The sequence below is a fragment of the Mesoplodon mirus genome, assembly GCF_964341445.2.
Source record: "Mesoplodon mirus genome assembly, chromosome: 3".
Classification (NCBI taxonomy): Eukaryota; Metazoa; Chordata; class Mammalia; order Artiodactyla; family Ziphiidae; genus Mesoplodon; species Mesoplodon mirus.
Window position 1 is genome coordinate 47,645,444 of NC_138978.1, and position 18,134 is coordinate 47,663,577.

At 39.9% G+C, this 18,134-nt stretch overlaps 1 protein-coding gene across 4 annotated transcripts in view; it reads left to right on the forward strand.

The window, feature by feature from the left end:
* SCP2 (sterol carrier protein 2) overlaps window positions 1–18,134 on the forward strand; it is a 158,461-nt gene that overhangs the window by 102,282 nt on the left and 38,045 nt on the right. For all 4 annotated transcript variants that reach the window (XM_082615918.1, XM_082615916.1, XM_082615915.1 and 1 more), the window contains one exon: window positions 2,331–2,484. In XM_082615918.1, coding sequence (XP_082472044.1) covers window positions 2,331–2,484 — 154 coding nt within the window. The remainder of the gene's footprint in view (window positions 1–2,330; window positions 2,485–18,134) is intronic.

The following is an 18,134-nucleotide window of genomic DNA, read 5'->3' on the forward strand; positions in this document are numbered from 1 at the left end:
GATAGATCATAATTTATATAACCATTCCCCAGTTATTCCACTTGTAGATTATCTAGTTTTTCACTGTTCTAAGAATGTGATAAACAGATAGCTTTGTGTGTAAGACTTTTCCCATGCTTGATTATTTCCATAGAATGGTTTTCAAGGCATTTTAAGTGCTCTTAATAATTTTGTACATTGCTTTCCAAAAAGGTTGTACCAGTTTGAACTTTTACCCTTACTGTATGAAGGTGGCTGTCGTGCCATAGTCTCCTCAGCATTGATTAGTTCCATTTTTAAACAGCCTGACCAATGTGATTGGTTAAAACTATTTGATCAAGGTAAAGTTGAGTATTTTTCTCAAATATTTGTAAACTATGTATATTTACTCTTTGGGGAAAAGAACTAGCCCTATTTCCCCACCCACATATACATAAGACCAGTCTGAATACTTATTTTGGTCTTATGTATTCATAAATGTTTAAGCTTTTTGTATGGCAGATTTCAAGTAAAACTGATTGCCCCAAAGTTTGGATATATTAGTAGAATTATTCACTTTGACCTTAATATTCAAAATGTTCACAATTCAAAAAATCATTACAAGATGTAGAATTACCTATTTTAAAACAGTGTTTAAAATATATATTCTGTAAAAATATGTAGACATTGCATAGAAAGGAGAAATGGCAGTTAAATTTCTTGAGAAGGTTGGGGTTATACAGAAAACTGTCATAGGTATTCAGGAATCAGACGTTGTGATTGGGGGTGTGGGTGGAAGAACAGACATTATAGGTAGACCGGTTTGCTCTGCCTCCAGGACGATGAAACCAGTCTATCCAACATTCTTAACTAAACTATCCTTGAATGGCTGGTGTGGGGGAAAAACAAATGTAAATCAGGAGACTTGGCTTCTAATCTCAACTCTGGAATTAGCCTGCTTTGTGACCATTCACAAATTACTTAATTTTACAGCTTCTCATTGCTACCTTTGTAACTAAGCAGGGGCTTCTGTGCCCATGGCTTGGCGCAGAAAGCAAACTCTGATAGTGGGTGTTTGCAGCAAAGTAAGGGTTTATTTGCAGGGCGCCAAGAAAGGGAGTGGGAGACAAGTCTCAGATCCACTCCACCTTGGTCTTTGAGTTAAGGATGTTTTAAAGGGGAAGAACAAGGAAACGAATTAATCATCGTCTCAAGACATTTCTTTTTCATTATTGAACACGTGTATTTTTTTATTAATTTTTATTGGCATATAGTTGATTTACGATGTTGTATTAGTTTCTGCTGTACAGCAAAGTGAATCAGTTATACATATACATATATCCACTCTTTTAGATTCTTTTCCCATATAGGTCATTACAGAGTATTGAGTAGAGTAGAGTACTATACAGTAGGTTCTTGTTAGTTATCTATTTTATATATAGTAGTGTGTATATGTGTGACATTTCTTAATCATGGTTTTGGGAGTCAGAATGTGTCTGGTTTATGATTCTCTGGCCAGGTGGTCCATGGCTCTGGGGGTTGTGAGCTCATCTTGCCTGGAAAAACAACTTGAGTTTGTATGATGGTATCTACAACAGCAATTTTAATACAGTAACGATGTTATTAACAACAGCAATCTTAGTCAACTGACCCTGATTAATTAGTGTTCAGTTAGCACAGGATTGAGGGGACAAGAAAGGGATTGAGGTCAGAGGAGACAAGTAAGGGAATAAAGTTTTGGATAGAGAGATTAATCATAAACTCAGTAAGGGAACTCAGTTTTAGGGGGGTTTGGTTTCAACATTATTTAGTTCTCTCCAGCTCTAAAAATCTCTGATTTTATTATCCAGAGGACAAAATGCTATTTTTGTGAATCCAGTGCTATTTTTGGAATAGCTGTGAACAGGTCTAGAAAACACTCTCTAGGAACTTTTTGAGGAGAATAATAGGAAAATTTCCCATACCAGCTAAATATTTTAGGGAAAGTCAACTCCCAAGTCCTAGATTATATTCTTTTGATACATTAAAAATGGTAAAATTAAATTGTTTTTATGCTGTTTTGCCTCAGCCAGAGAACGGTATATTCAGTGTTTTCTCTTTCAACATTGCCAAAAAATGGCAGGTTGGATAAATGTAAAGAGCACAAGGAATTTCTGAAGCCTGAACATTGTCTAAATACAGAGATTACTTAGGGAGAAAAAATAGCTAGCTGCAAAAACCCTCCAGGCTTTTAAGAGAAGTTCTTACTTAGGCAAACGTCGTCTTGGCTGAATAAAATGGTTTAGTTAAAAGTCACAATTAAACGTTAGCCCTTGTCTGCCTTTAGCTTTCTAAACCAAAGGAATCTGACTGTTCTGCGTTCGATTTGTTAGGTCTGGCTCAGTGCGCTGAACTCTGCTGGCAGCTGAGAGGGGAAGCCGGAAAAAGGCAGGTTCCTGGTGCAAAGATTGCTCTGCAGCATAATTTAGGCCTCGGAGGAGCAGTAGTTGTCACGCTGTACAAGATGGGTTTTCCTGAAGCTGCCCGGTAAGTGACATTCTGGGTTTTGTCTGGCAATGAACCCTTCTGACTTTTCACAACTGAGGACGTTGTACAAGTTAAAAAAAAGTCCTAATTTTATTGTGTTAGTGCTCAAAGAACAAGTATTTCATTACCTTGCTTTAATAGCATGGTTTTAAAACTTTAGAACTGGCAATTAACTTTTAAACTTAACTAGCCTTAGGAAAGTTTTGTTTAAAAAGAAGGCAGCATAGTCAAAAGAGAGTGCTGAACTAGAAGCCAGAGCTGGCTGGGCACTTGTCTCAGCCCTGCCAACCTGAGTAATTTTAATTCAGGCAAGTCATTTTTTGGTTGCCTTTGCCACAATTTGCTTTCTCCCCCTAGCGTCCCGGGCTTCTGAGGTTATTGGGAGAAAGTCATCAAATATGCTGATTGTATCTCTGCAGATTTCTGTTTCTGAATCCAGCTAAGCACTCACTGCTGCTAGAATCCTTTCTATTTGTCTCCTGCTGATTTTCTTCCTGCCCTTGTCAAATGCCTGTGCTCCTAAGATCTCCAAGCACTTTCTTTTTCAAGCCTTTTCAGGATCCCTCAACTTCCTTGCTCTTAGAGAAGTGCTCATCCTTTTTTCCGAGAGGAAAAAAGTCCCTTTTCCTTTCCAAGGCCCATCTTTCCTCTTTGCATGCTTTTGTTTCCAACCACTTTCTGTAACTTTGTTCCAAATATTAAGTATACCTTCTTTCTTTTGAATCTTTCCATTTTTACCTTTCTGTTGACTCCTTTTGCTCTGTCAGCAAACACGTTCAGGTCTTCCATATTCTAAAACTCTGTTTTTCTCCTTACCTTAATTATTCTCTTTCATGATGAGCCTTTTATATTGAGCCACTTTTGTTTTTCTACTCTGAAATGTCTTTAGTTTCTGATCTCATCACTGAGATCAGGTAAGGCCACCAATGACCTGATTATGATATATTCTTGATAATTTCTGTCTTTATTCTCTTAACCCTGCTGTAGCTTTCAACACTAATTGGCTCCCTTTTCTCTCCTGAAGTTCTTGGTAATTATGTATTCATTTTTTCACGCTTTTGGCTCCACAAAGGATATGTGAACACTTTTTTACAGAGTCCATTATATTCTCATGTTTTGTAAACTCTTGAATCTCTTCTCTCTGTCCTTTCTTCTTTCATGCCTGGAATACTACTTCTGTGTGAAAATTCTATCTTCCAATTAAGGCCAATCTTAGGTACCATCTCCCTTTGAATATCCACAGCACTTTGTAACTTTTGGGTCCCTATCCAATTTTTGTTTAGTTGTAGAGTATCTACCTTGTTTTGTATCCTGTTTGTTATGTGAACTCCTTGAGATCTAAGACTTTTGATTCTCCTCACTCCTCTGAGGATCTCTCTCATAGTAAATGTTTATTGAATTGGATCAAATAAAAAGATGTTAAGATGTTGAATTTTAAGTTTCCTCCTAAATCTGATTCATTGGTTCTGTATTGTCCACTGGAATTCCACGTAGTTCATATTTGGAGTTGAAAACCCTCAGTAAAAGCCAAACTATAAAGAGCTACCAGAGTCAGAATATTAGTATAGCTGTCTAATTTGCTCAGAATAGAAGATTATGCATTTAGGGCAATAAATTCTATTTTAAACATGGAATTCTCATAGTTCTTTTTTTTTTAACATCTTTATTGGAGTATAATTGCTTTACAATGGTGTGTTAGTTTCTGCTGTACAACAAAGTGAATCAGCTATATGTATACATATATCCCCATGTCCCCTCCCTCTTGCGTTTCCCTCCCACCCTCCCTATCCCACCCCTCTGGGGGGACACAAAGCACCGAGCTGATCTCCCTGTGCTGTGCAGCTGCTTCCCACTAGCTATCTATTTTACATTTGGTAGTGTATATATGTCAGTGTTACTCTCACTTCATCCCACCTTATACTTCCCCCTCCCCGTGCCCTCAAGTCCATTTTCTACGTCTCCATCTTTATTCCTGTCCTGCCTCTAGGTTCTTCAGAACCATTTTTGTTGTTTTTTCTTTAGATTCCATATATATGTGTTAGCATATGTTATTTGTTTTTCTCTTTCTCACTTACTTCACTCTGTATGACAGTCTCTAGGTCCATCTACCTCACTGCAAATAACTCAATTTCGTTTCTTTTTATGGCTGAGTAATATTCCATTGTATATACGTGCCATATCTTTATCCATTCATCTGTCGATGGGCACATAGGTTGCTTCCAAGTCCTGGCTATCGTAAATAGAGCTGCAGTGAACATTGTGGTGCATGACTCTTTGTGAAGTATGGTTTTCTCAGGGTATGTGCCCAGTAGTGGGATTGCTGGGTCATATGGTAGTTCTTTCTTTAGTTTTTTTTTTTTTTTTTTTTTTTTTGCGGTATGTGGGCCTCTCACTGTTGTGGCCTCTCGCATTGCGGAGCACAGGCTCCGGATGCGCAGGCTCAGCAGCCATGGCTCACGGGCCCAGCTGCTCCGTGGCATGTGGGATCTTCCCGGACCGGGGCACGAACCTGTCCCCTGCATCGGCAGGCGGAGTCTCAACCACTGTGCCACCAGGGAAGCCCCATATCTTTAGTTTTTTAAAGGAACCTCCATACTGTTCTCCACAGTGGCTGTGTCAATTTACATTCCCACCAACAGTACAAGAGGGTTCCCTTTTCTCCACACCCTCTCCAGCATTTATTGTTTGTAGATTTTTTGATGATGGCCATTCCGACTGGTGTGAGGTGATATCTAATTGTAGGTTTGATTTGCATTTCTCTAATGATTAGTGATGTTGAGTGTCCTTTCATGTGTTTGTTGGCAATCTGTATATCTTCTTTGGAGAAATGTCTATTTAGGTCTTGTGCCCATTTTTGGATTGGGTTGTTTGTTTTTTTGATATTGAGCTGCATGAACTGCTTGTATATTTTGGAGATTAATCCTTTGTCAGTTGCTTCATTTGCAAATATTTTCTCCCATTCTGAGGGTTGTCTTTTTGTCCTGTTTATAGTTTCCTTTGCTGTGCAAAAGCTTTTAACTTTCATTAGGTCCCATTTGTTATTTTTGTTTTTCTTTCTAGGAGGTGGCTCAAAAAGCATCTTGCTGTGATTTATGTCATAGAGTGTTCTGCCTATGTTTTCCTCTAAGAGTTTGATGGTGTCTGGCCTTACATTTAGGTCTTTAATCCATTTTGAGTTTATTTTTGTGTATGGTGTTAGGGAGTGTTCTAATTTCAGTCTTTTACATGTAGCTGTCCAGTTTTCCCAGCACCACTTATTGAAGAGGCTGTCTTTTCTCCATTGTATATTCTTGCCTCCTTTATCAAAGATAAGGTGACCATATGTGTGTGGGTTTATCTCTGGGCTTTCTATCCTGTTCCATTGATCTATATTTCTGTTTCTGTGCCAGTACTATACTGTCTTGATTACTGTAGCTTTGTAATATAGTCTGAAGTCAGGGAGCCTGATTCCTCCAGCTCCATTTTTCTTCCTTAAGATTGCTTTGGCTATTCGGGGTCTTTTGTGTTTCCATACAAATTGTGAAATTTTTTGTTCTAGTTCTGTGAAAAATGCCATTGGTAGTTTGATAGAGGTTGCACTGAATCTGTAGATTGCTTTGTGTAGTATAGTCATTTTCACAATGTTGATTCTTCCATCCAAGAACATGATATATCCCTCCATCTGTTTGTATCATCTTTAATTTCTTTCATCAGTGTCTTATAGTTTTCTGCATACAGGTCTTTTGTCTCCTCAGGTAGGTTTATTCCTGGGTATTTTATTCTTTTTGTTGCAGTGGTAAATGGGAGTGTTTCTTTAATTTCTCTTTCAGATTTTTCATCATTCGTGTATAGGAATGCAAGAGATTTCTGTGCATTAATTTTGTACCCTGCTACTCTACCAGATTCATTGATTAGCTCTAGGAGTTTTCTGGTAGCATCTTTAGGATTCTCTATGTATAGTATCATGTCATCTGCAAACAGTGACAGTTTTACTTTTTCTTTACCGATTAGGATTCCTTTTATTTCTTTTTCTTCTCTGATTGCTGTGCCTAAAACTTACAAAATTTTTTGAATAATAGTGGTGAGAGTGGGCAACCTGGTCTTGTTCCTGATCTTAGAGGGAATGGTTTCAGTTTTTCACCATTGAGAACAATGCTGGATATGAGTTTGTCATATATGGCCTTTATTATGTTGAGGTAAATTCCCTCTATGCCTACTTTCTGGAGGGTTTTTATCATAAATGGGTGTTGAATTTTGTCAAAAGCTTTTTCTGCATCTATTGAGATGATCATATGGTTTTTATCCTTCAGTTTGTTAATACGGTGTATCACATTGATTGATTTGTGTATAGTGAAGAATCCTTTCATTCCTGGGATAAACCCCACTTGATCATGGTGTATGATCCTTTTGATGTGCTGTTGGATTCTGTTTGCTAGTATTTTGTTGTTGTTGTTCAGAATTTTTGCATCTATGTTCATCAGTGATATTGGTCTGTAGTTTTCTTTTTTTTGTGACATCTTTGTCTGGTTTTGGTATCAGACTGATGGTGGCCTCGTAGAATGAGTTTGCGAGCGTTCCTCCCTCTGCTGTATTTTGGAAGAGTTTGAGAAGGATAGGTGTTAGCTCTTCTCTAAATGTTTGGTAGAATTTGCCTGTGAAGCCATCTGGTCCTGGACTTTTGTTTGTTGGAAGATTTTTAATCATAGTTTCAGTTTTAGTGCTCATGATTTGTCTGTTTTTATTTTCTATTTCTTCCTGGTTCAGTCTCGGAAGTTGTGCTTTTCTAAGAATTTGTCCGTTTCTTTCAGGTTGTCCATTTTATTGGCATATAGTTGCTTGTAGTAATCTCTCATGATCCTTTGTATTTCTGCAGTGTCAGTTGTTACTTCTCCTTCTTCATTTCTAATTTTATTGATTTGAGTCTTCTCCCTTTTTTTCTTGATGAGTCTGGCTAATGGTTTATCAATTTTGTTTATCTTCTCAAAGAACCAGTGTTTAGTTTTATTGATCTTTGCTATTGTTTCCTTCATTTCTTTTTCATTTATTTCTGATCTGATCTGATCTTTATGATTTCTTTCCTTCTGCTAACTTTGGCGGTTTTTTGTTCCTCTTTCTCTGACTGCTTTAGGTGTAAGTTTAGGTTGTTTATTTGAGGTGTTTCTTGCTTCTTGAGGTAGGATTTTATTGCTATAAACTTCCCTTTTAGAACTGCTTTTGCTGCATCCCGTAGGTTTTGAGTCATCGTGTTTTCATTGTCATTTGTTTCTAGATATTTTCTGACTTCCTCTTTAATTTATTCAGTGATCTCTTGGTTATTTAGTAGTGTATTGTTTAGCCTCCATGTTTCTGTATTTGTTACAGATTTTTTCGTGTAATTGATATCTAGTCTCATAACGTTGTAGCCGGAAAAGATACTTGATAGGATTTCAATTTTCTTAAATTTACTGAGGCTTGGTTTGTGACCCACGATACGATCTATCCTGGAGAATGTTCCATGAGCACTTGAGAAGCAAGTGTATTCTGTTTTTTGGATGGAATGTCCTGTAAATATCAGTTAAGTCCATCTTGTTTAATGTGTCATTTAAAGTTTGTGTTTCCTTATTTATTTTCATTTTGGATGATCTGTCCATTGGTGAAAGAGGGGTTTTAACTATGATTGTGTTACTGTCGATTTCCCCTTTTATGGCTGTTAGCATTTGCCTTATATATGGAGGTGCTCCTAAGTTGGGTGCATAAATATTTACAGTTGTTAATATCTTCTTGTACTGATCTCTTGATCATTATGTGGGGTCCTTCTTTGTCTCTTGTAATGGTCTTTATTTTAAAGTCTATTCTTTCTGATATGAGAATTGCTACACCAGCTCTCTTTTGATTTCCATTTGCATGGAATATCTTTTTCCATCCCCTCATTTTCAGTCTGTATGTGTCCCTAGGTCTGAAGTGGCTCTCTTGTAGACAGCATATATACAGGTCTTGTTTTTGTATCCATTCAGCCAGTCTGTGTCTTTTGGTTGGAGCATTTAATCCATTTACATTCAAGGTTATTATCGATATGTATGTTCCTGCTATGATTTTCTTAATTGTTTTGGGTTTGTTATTGTAGGTCTTTTCCTTCTCTTGTGTTTCCTGCCTAGAGAAGTTCCTTTAGCATTTGTTGTAAAGCTGGTTTGGTGGTGCTGAATTCTCTTAGCTTTTGCTTGTCTGCAAAGTTTTTAATTTCTCCGTCTAATCTGACTGAGATCCTTGCTGGGTAGAATAATCTTGGTTGTAGGTTTTTCCCTTTCATCACTTATTTAAATATGGCCTGCCACTCCCTTCTGGCTTGCAGAGTTTCTGCTGAAAGATCAGCTGTTAACTTTATGGGGATTCCCTTTTATGTTATTTGTTGCTTTTCCCTTGCTGCTATTAATATTTTTCCTTTGCATTTAATTTTTGATAGTGTGATTAATATGTGTCTTGGTGTGTTTCTCCTTGGATTTATCCTTTACGGTACACTCTGTGTTCCTGCACTTAATTGACTATTTCCTTTCCCATATTATGGAAGTTTTCAACTGTAATCTCTTTAAATATTTTTTCAGTCCTTTTTTTCCTCTTCTTCTTCTGGGACCCCTATAATTTGAATGTTGGTGTGTTTACTGTTGTCCCAGACGTCTCTGAGACTGTCCTCAATTCTTTTCATTCTTTTTTCTTTATTCTACTCTGTGGTAGTTATTTCCACTCTTTTATCTTCCAGGTCACTTATTTGTTCTTCTGCCTCAGTTATTCTGCTATTGATTCCTTCTAGAGAATTTTTAATTTCACTTATTGTGTTGTTCACCATTGTTTGTTTGCTCTTTAGTTCTTCTAGGTCCTTCCTAAACGTTTCTTGTATTTTCTCCATTCTAGTTCCAAGATTTTGGATCATCTTTACTGTCATTACTCTGCATTCTTTTTCAGGTAGACTACCTAGTTCCTCTTCATTTTTTGGTCTGGTGGGTTTTTACCTTGCTCCTTCGTCTGCTGTGTATTTCTCTGTCTTCTCATTTTACTTAACTTACTGTGTTTGAGGTCTCCTTTTTGCAGGCTGCAGGTTTGTAGTTCTCGTTGTTTTTGGTGTCTGCCCCCAGTGGCTAAGGTTGGTTCAGTGGGTTGTGTAGGCTTCCTGGTGGAGGGGCCTGGTGTCCTTGTTCTGGTGGATGAAACTGGATCTTGTCTTTCTGCTGAGCAGGACCGCGTCTGGTGGTGTGTTTTGGCGTGTCTGTGAACTTATTATGATTTTAGGCAGCCTGTGTGCTAATGGATGGGATTGTGTTCCTGTCTTGCTAGTTGTTTGGCATAGGGTGTCCAGCACTGTAGCTTGCTGGTTGTTGAGTGGAGCTGGGTCTGAGCGTTGAGATGGAATCTCCGTGAGAGCTTTCGCCATTTGATATTACATGGGGCCAGGAGGTCTCTGGTGGACCAGTGTCCTGAAATTGGCTCTCCCACCTCAGAGGCTCAGGCCTGACACCCGGCTGGAGCACCAAGACCCTGTCAACCACTCGCCTCAGAAGAAAAGGGAGGTAAAAAAAGGAAAGAAAGAAAGAAAAAATAAATAAAAGTTTTTTAAAAAAACTATTAAAAATAAAAAAGTAATTAAAAAAAAAGAAAGAAGCAAACAACTAAACCAAAAAACAAATCCTCCCATGTTAACAAGTGCTAAAAAGTATACAGAAACCAAAACCAAAACAAAAAGTGTACAGACAGAATCCTAGGACAAATGGTAAAAAGCAAAGCTATACAGACAAAATCACACAAAGAAGCATACACATACACACTCACAAAAAGAGAAAAAGGAAAAAAAAATTAAAAAAAAGGAAAAGGGCAACCAAATCAATAAACAAATCTACCAATGATAATAAGCTCTAAATGCTAAACTAAAATAAACATAAAACCAGAAACAAATTAGATGCAGAAAGCAAACCCCAAGTCTACAGTCGCTCCCCAGGTCCACTGCCTCAATTTTGGGATGATTCCTTGTCTATTCAGGTATTCCACAGATGCAGGGTACATCAGGGTGATTGTGGAGATTTAATCTGCTGCTCCTGAGGCTGCATGGAGAGATTCCCCTTTCTCTTCTTTGTTCGCACAGCTCCTGGGGTTCAGCTTTGGATTTGGCGCTGCCTCTGCGTGTAGGTCACCTGAGGATGCCTGTTCTTCGTCCAGACAGGACGGGGTTAAAGTAGCAGCTGATTAGGGAACTCTGGCTTACTCAGGCTGGGGGAGGGAGAGGTATGGAATGCGGGGCGAGCCTGCAGTGGCAGAGGCCAGTGCAACATTGCAACAGCCTGAGGTGCACTGTGTGCTTTCCCGGGGAGGTTGTCCCAGCGTCACGGGACCCTGGCAGTGGTGGGCTGCATGGGCTCCTGGGAGGGGAGGTGTGGATAGTGACCTGTGCTTGCACACAGCCTTCTTGGTGGCTGCAGCAGCAGCCTTAGCGTTTCATGCCAGTCTCTGGTGTCCACGCTGATAGCCGTGGCTCACACCTATCTCTGGAGTTCGTTTAGGCAGTGCTCTGAATTCCCCCTCCTCGTGCACCCCGAAACAATGGTCTCTTGCCTCTTAGCCAGTTCCAGACTTTTTCCCGGACTCCCTCCCGGCTAGCTGTGGCGCAGTAGCCCCCTTCAGGGTGTGTTCACACAGCCAACCCCAGTCCTCTCCCTGGGGTCTGACCTCAGAAGCCTGAGCCTCAGCTCCCAGCTCCAACCCATCCCAGCTGGTGAGCAGACAAGCCTCTCGGGCTGGTGATTTGCTGGTCAGCAGCGATCCTCTGTGTGGGACTCTCTCCACTTTGCCCTCTGCACCCCTGTTGCTGTGCTCTCCTCCGTGGCTCCAAAGCTTCCCCCCTCCACCACTCGCAGTCTTCGCCCGCGAAGGGGCTTCCTAGTGTGTGGAAACTCTTCCTGCTTCACAGCTCCCTCCCAGAGGTGCAGGTCCCATCCCTATTCTTTTGTGTCTGTTTTTCCTTTTTTTTTTTTTTTGCCCTACCCGGGTACGTGGGGAGTTTCTTGCCTTTTGGGAAGTCTGAGGTCTTCTGCCAGCGTTCAGTAGGTGTTCTGTAGGAGTTGTTCCACATGTAGATGTATTTTTGATGTATTTGTGGGGAGGAAGGTGATCTCCGTGTCTTACTCCTCCGCCATCTTGAAGGTCCCTCCTCATAGTTCTTTTATTTTCAGGTGACTAAATAATTGGGAGATAGAATTGTTCATGATAACTATAGTTGATATTTCTGGGAAGCCAGAAAAATGAAAAAATCCAGATGACATATTAATGACTGAAAGAAATTGGCTTCAAGTATTGAAGATATTTTTGATAGTTTTAGTGATAGAATATATCCCACTTCAAAGGCCAAAGTTGGGAAAATAATTCTAACTCTGATGGTGTGGATATAGTTTTAAAATGAGGATTTGTTTTAAACAAAGTAATTTTTTTTTTTTTTTTTTTGCGGTACGCGGGCCTGTCACTGCCGTGGCCTTTCCCTTTGCGGAGCACAGGCTCCAGACGCGCAGGCTCAGCGGCCATGGCTCACGGGCCCAGCCGCTCTGCAGCGTGTGGGATCCTCCCGGACCGGGGCACGAACCTGCGCCCCCTGCATCAGCAGGCGGACTCTCAACCACTGCGCCACCAGGGAATCCCTAAACAAAGTAATTTTAAGGTACTCATTGCACACGATCTGATTTCCTTAGTTTCTCGTTTAGCTAACTTTGATGGAGCAGCTGCTACATGCTTAGGCCCTTAACTATGGTCTTCTGAGTAGATGGGGAAGGCAGACATACCTTTTTCAAAATGCTATAGAAGCCCAGAGGAAGAAATTAGTATGAAGGACCTAAATTTGAACTGGGATGACTAGGTTTGCCCAGCAAAAGGGTATAGGAAGGGCATCCCAGGCCTTTACATAGGTACGCAATTTGAAAATATAAGAGTGGTTGTCCTGTGTGGGTAGAGGGTGGATTATTTTGTTGTTCCTGGGTAGAGGGGCAGAGTCAGTAATACATAGGTGACAGGAGTTGCAGCTGTAACAGTAGATTGGATCAAGGTTTTGAAATGCTTCCAATGTTATGCTCAGGAGTTTGAAATTTATGCTGCAGAATATGAGTTTTAGCAAAAGATTATGTGATTATATTGCACTTTACTTTAGGTAGATCAGTCTGGTATTACTTTGAGTTGAATGGTGGAGGGACCAGAGGCCAGGAATCCTTAGGAAGCAGTTGTAGTAGTGTGGATAAGAAATGTTTAGTGTTGCAGCAGGGGCCATGAAAATGAAGAGGAGAGGTCTTATTTAAGAACTGTGACTAGTTGCATTTAATTTACAGTTAAACTTTCCTTTAGACCACTTTTGAATATAAGTATTGACTCTGTATTATAACATCCTATTCATTTTATGTAAGACACAGATTGAGGATAGATTTGCATTTTGTATTCTGTTAAGTGAAACCTGTTTTTAAACCCAACTTTGTTTTGTTTTTTCTATTTTTAATTAAGGTATAAAAATTTACATACAGTGAAAGTCCGCCTGTTTAGTACATAGTTCTATACATTTTGACAAACATATACAGTCAAGTAACTACCACCATAATCAAGATACAGAACAATTGCATCACCCACCAGAATTCCTTGTTCACCTTTGTAGTCAACCCTTCTCCCTATCTTCCATTCCTTGGCAACCACTGATCTATTTTCTGCCCCTTTCCAGAATATCATGTGAATAGAATCAAAAAGCCTTCTTTCACTTAGCATAATGCATTTGAGATTCATTCATGTCATTGTGTGTGAGTAATCTGTTCCTTTTTATTGCTTAGTGGTATTCGTTTGGATGGATGTACCACAGTTTACCCATTCCCTGGTTGAGGTATATTTGGATTACTCCACTTTTTCTTTTTTAATGGAAAATTATCTAAGTTAGCTTGAAAGTTTAACTCAACAGGTGAAAACCCTAAGTGATATAAGAAGTTAAAAGTTAGAAGTAAATGGGCTTCCCTGGCGGCGCAGCGGTTGAGAGTCCGCCTACTGATGCAGGGGACACGGGTTCGTGCCCCGGTCTGGGAGGATCCTGCATGCCGCGGAGCGGCTGGGCCCATGAGCCATGGCCGCTGAGCCTGCATGTCCGGAGCCTGTGCTCCACAACAGGAGAGGCCACAACAGTGAGAGGCCCGCGTACCGCAAAAAAAAAAAACCCCAAAAAACAAAACAAAACAAAAAGTTAGAAGTAAAAATTGTACCCATGTATGTGTGCTCATAAACAAGGACTAGAGGAAGCAATGTGGAAAAAATGAATATAGGAAACTTGTTGGTAGTGGTGAGATTGTAGGTGATTAGCCTTTTCATTTTCTAAATTCTCTATTTTAATTAGAAACCTTGATTTTGACATAATTTCAAACATACATGGAAAAATTACAGGAATAGTACAAGGAACTCCCATATACCTTGTACTCAGATTCACTGATTGTTTATATTTTGCTTCATTTGCTTCATCATTTTTCTACATGCATATATATGTATATGCATATATACATATATATGCATGTTTTTTCTGAAATGTTTGAAAGTTGGAGACATTATGCTCTTTTACCCTTAAATATTTTAGTATGCATTTCTAAAGACTAGGACATTCTATTACTCAACCACAGTATAGCTATCAAAATCAGGAAACTTAACACTGATAAAATGCTATATTACCTACAGGGGCCCCAGGTTTCAAACTCTGGTCGGGGAACTAGATCCCACATGCATGCCACGACTAAAAGTCTGTGTGCTGCAACTAAGAAGCCCGCATGCCGCAACTAAGAAGTCCACATGCCACAACTAAGAGCCCGCATGCGGCAACTAAAGATCCTACATGCCACAACTAAGCCCCGGCGCAGCCTAAATAAATAAATATTAAAAAATAAGTAAATTTTAAAAAATGCTATTACCTAATCCAAAGAATGTATTCACAGTTCGACAATTATCCCAATAATATCTCTTTAAAAGATACTATAAGCTTTAGTTTTTCTCCTTGTCCAGGATCCAATTTAGGATCCTGAGTTCATTTAGCTGTCATGTCTCTTTAGTTTCCTTTAATCTGAAACAATCCCTCAGCCTTTCTTATTTCTTGACTTTGACTTTTTTGGAGAGTATAAGTAGATTCTTTAAGAATGGAATGTCGGGCCTCCCTGGTGGCGCAGTGGTTGAGAGTCCGCCTGCCGATGCAGGGGATGCGGGTTCGTGCCCCGGTCTGGGAGGATCCCATATGCCGCGGAGCGGCTGGGCCCGTGAGCCATGGCCGCTGAGCCTGTGCGTCCGGAGCCTGTGCTCCGCAACGGGAGAGGCCACAACAGTGAGAGGCCCGCGTACAGCAAAAAAAAAAAAAAAAAAAAAAAAAAGAATGGAATGTCCCAGGGCCTCCCTGGTGGCGCAGTGGTTGAGAGTCCGCCTGCCGATGCAGGGGATACGGGTTCGTGCCCCGGTCTGGGAGGATCCCATATGCCGCAGAGCGGCTGGGCCCGTGAGCCACAGCCACTGGGCCTGCGCATCCGGAGCCTGTGCTCCGCAACGGGAGAGGCCACAACAGTGAGAGGCCCGCATACCGCAAAAAGAAAAAAAAAAAAAAAAAAAAAAGAATGGAATGTCCCTCAATTTGTATTTGTCACATGTTTCCTCATAATTAGGTTCAGGTTACACATTTTTTGCAGGAATACCACTGAAGTGATGATGTGTCCTTCTTAATACATCATGACTGGAAGCACATGATGTGGATTATATCCTATATTGGTGGTGTTTAGCTTTGATTTCTTGACTAAGGTGGTATCTACCATGTTTTCCTCTGAAAAAGTTACTGTTTTTTCCTTTGTAGTTAATAGGTAATTTGTGGTGAGATGTTTTGAGATTATGTAAATATCCTGTTCCTCATCCAACTTTTACCCATTACTCTTTCATCTTAGCATCCACTGATGATATTTTTCTAACTTCATCATACCTTATATTTATTAAGTGGTATTCTGCTGTAAGGGAGATTCTCTTCTCCCCCATTAAAAAATTTATTCATATCCATCTATATCGATAAATATATTGGTATGAACTCATGAATTCATATTTTATTCAGTGGGTTATAATTCATTAGTATCATTTATTTTGACACTCAAAATGTCCCTGCTTTAGCCAGCAGGAGCCCCTTCTAGCTGACTTGTACTGTCTTGTGATTCTATTTAGTACTTGCTTGCTTTCTAGCTCAAGAAGGTATTCCAGGCTCATCCTGCCCCAGCCCTAGGATGAGCCCTAGGATCAACCATTTCTTCAAAGAGCCCTAGTTCCTTTTAGTGGAGAATGGTATTTAGAAACCACAGTGTGGCTGCTGGCTGAGTGCTTGTTGTTATTACCTCCAGGACTTCTCAGGGGACACAGTGGACACACACACAACACCACACACACACACACACACACACACACACACACACAATTTTAGTTTCATTTATTTTTTTAAATATTTATTTATTCATTTTTGTCTGCGTTGGCTCTTTATTGCAGTGTACAGGCTTCTCATTGCGATGGCTTCTCTTGTTGAGGAACACAGGCTCTAGGTGCGTGGGCTTCGGTAGTTGTGGCACACGGGCTCAGTAGTTGTGGCTCGCGGACTCTAGAGTGCAGGCTCAGTAGTTGTGGTGCACGGGCTTAGTTGCTCCGCGGCATGTGGGATCTTCCTGGACCAGGGATCGAACCTGTGTCCCCTACGTTGGCAGGTGGATTCCTAACCACTGTGCCACCAGAGAAGTCCCTTAGTTTCATTTAAAAAGAGATATTTAAGAACATATGCAAAAATCTTATCTGATTTTTATCTTTCTCCATACTAATGTAGCCACCAATTAATTAGCAGTTAGAATGAAGAAATTATAAAACTACTGAAATGCCACCTGTATGCGACATCTTTTTTAATTTTTTTTATTGGCTGGAGTTATCAGAGAGGCAGTGTTGATCAGTGGAAAGAACACCCCATCAACTTTTCCGTCACACTGCTTGCTTTGGACATGTTCACCTTTCCCTCAGTTAGAAAAGAGTGAAAATATCTACTTTAGGGATTAGAAAACTAATCTAAACTAAACTAAACTAAACTAAAAAGTACCTGCCACTCATTGAGTTCCTCAATAAACTGTTGATTTCTGATTTATCTAGGCATTTTCCTTTTTTCTTTCCTATTTCTGTAGTTCACGTCACTGGTTAAATTGTTGAAAATGGTTTTATATATTAAATTATAAATGTCACTAGAAGTTTGGAAAAGATGAACTTTAATTTTTAGTTCAGAGTGGGGGACATATCCAACCTGTTGAGTCCACAGTTTGGCTTTCCGGGCTGGATTTCTGTCTGTGATGGGGCCGTGTGCCCGTTCAGAGGTCAAGGGGAGTTGCTGATTGCAAATGAACCCTATTCTTTTGTCCTGTGTGTGTTGCACAGCCATTTCTAATTTGAACAGACTACTTACTGGTAAAACTGGTAAAATGTTAGATTTAGGGATGGAGATTTGATTAAAATGTAGGATCCTGTATTCTTCCTAAACACTACAAGCAGCAGCAGCCACTTTAAAAATGATTTTTAACAGCTTTTTGGGGGATATAATTTACATGCCACAAATTCACTATTTTAAGTGTACGTTCAGTGGTTTTTTAGTATGTCACAGAGTTGTGCAATCATCACCACAATCGATTTTAGAACATTTTCAACACCCCTAAAAGAAACCATGTACCCATTAGCAGTCATTCCCCAGTCCCACTTCTTACAGGCTCTGACAACCACAATCTACTTTCTGTCTCTAAGGATTTGCCTATTCTGGACATTTCATATAAATGAAATCATACAATATGTGGCCTTTTGTGACTGCTGCTTTCATTTAGCCTAATGTTTTCAAGGTTCATCCATGTTATAAAAATGAATGTAGTACTTCATTCCTTTTTATGGCTGAATAAAATTCCATTATAAGGGTTCTGATTTCCTCACATCCTCATTAACACTTGTTATTGTCTGTTTTTTTTATTTTAGCTATCCTAGTGGGTGTGAAGTGGTATCTCATTGTGGTTTTGATTTGCATTCCCCTGATGGCTAATGATGTTGAGCATCTTTTTTTTTGTTTTCTGGTACACGAGCCTCTCACTGTTGTGGCCCCTCCTGTTGCGGAGCACAGGCTCTGGACGTGCAGGCTCAGCAGCCATGGCTCACGGGCCCAGCATGTGGGATCCTCCCGGACCGGGGCACGAACCCTTGTCCCCTGCAGACTCTCAACCACTGCACCACCAGGGAAGCCCCTGAGCATCTTTTCACGTGCTTATTGGCCATTTGTATATCTTAGGGGAAATGCCTATTCAGATATTTTGGCCATTTTAAAATTGGGTTGTCTTTTTATTATTGAGTTGTAATAGTTCTTTAACAACCACTTTTTGAGGGCCTAGTGTGAGCACCAAGACCATGCTAGGTGCTTCGTCTTCACTTCTTTGTTTAATCCTCATAAAAGCCCACATGGTAAGTTTTGTACCTTGTTTATAGATGAGGAGATTGATGATCAGAGTTAAAACAGTGTATCTAAAGAGAGTCTTAAGTGGTAGCGGTCAAGACTCTATCCTTCATCTATCTGAGTTCAAAATTCCTGTTTTGTTGGCTACTCTGTGCTTCTGATCTTTGACATTGTTGAAACA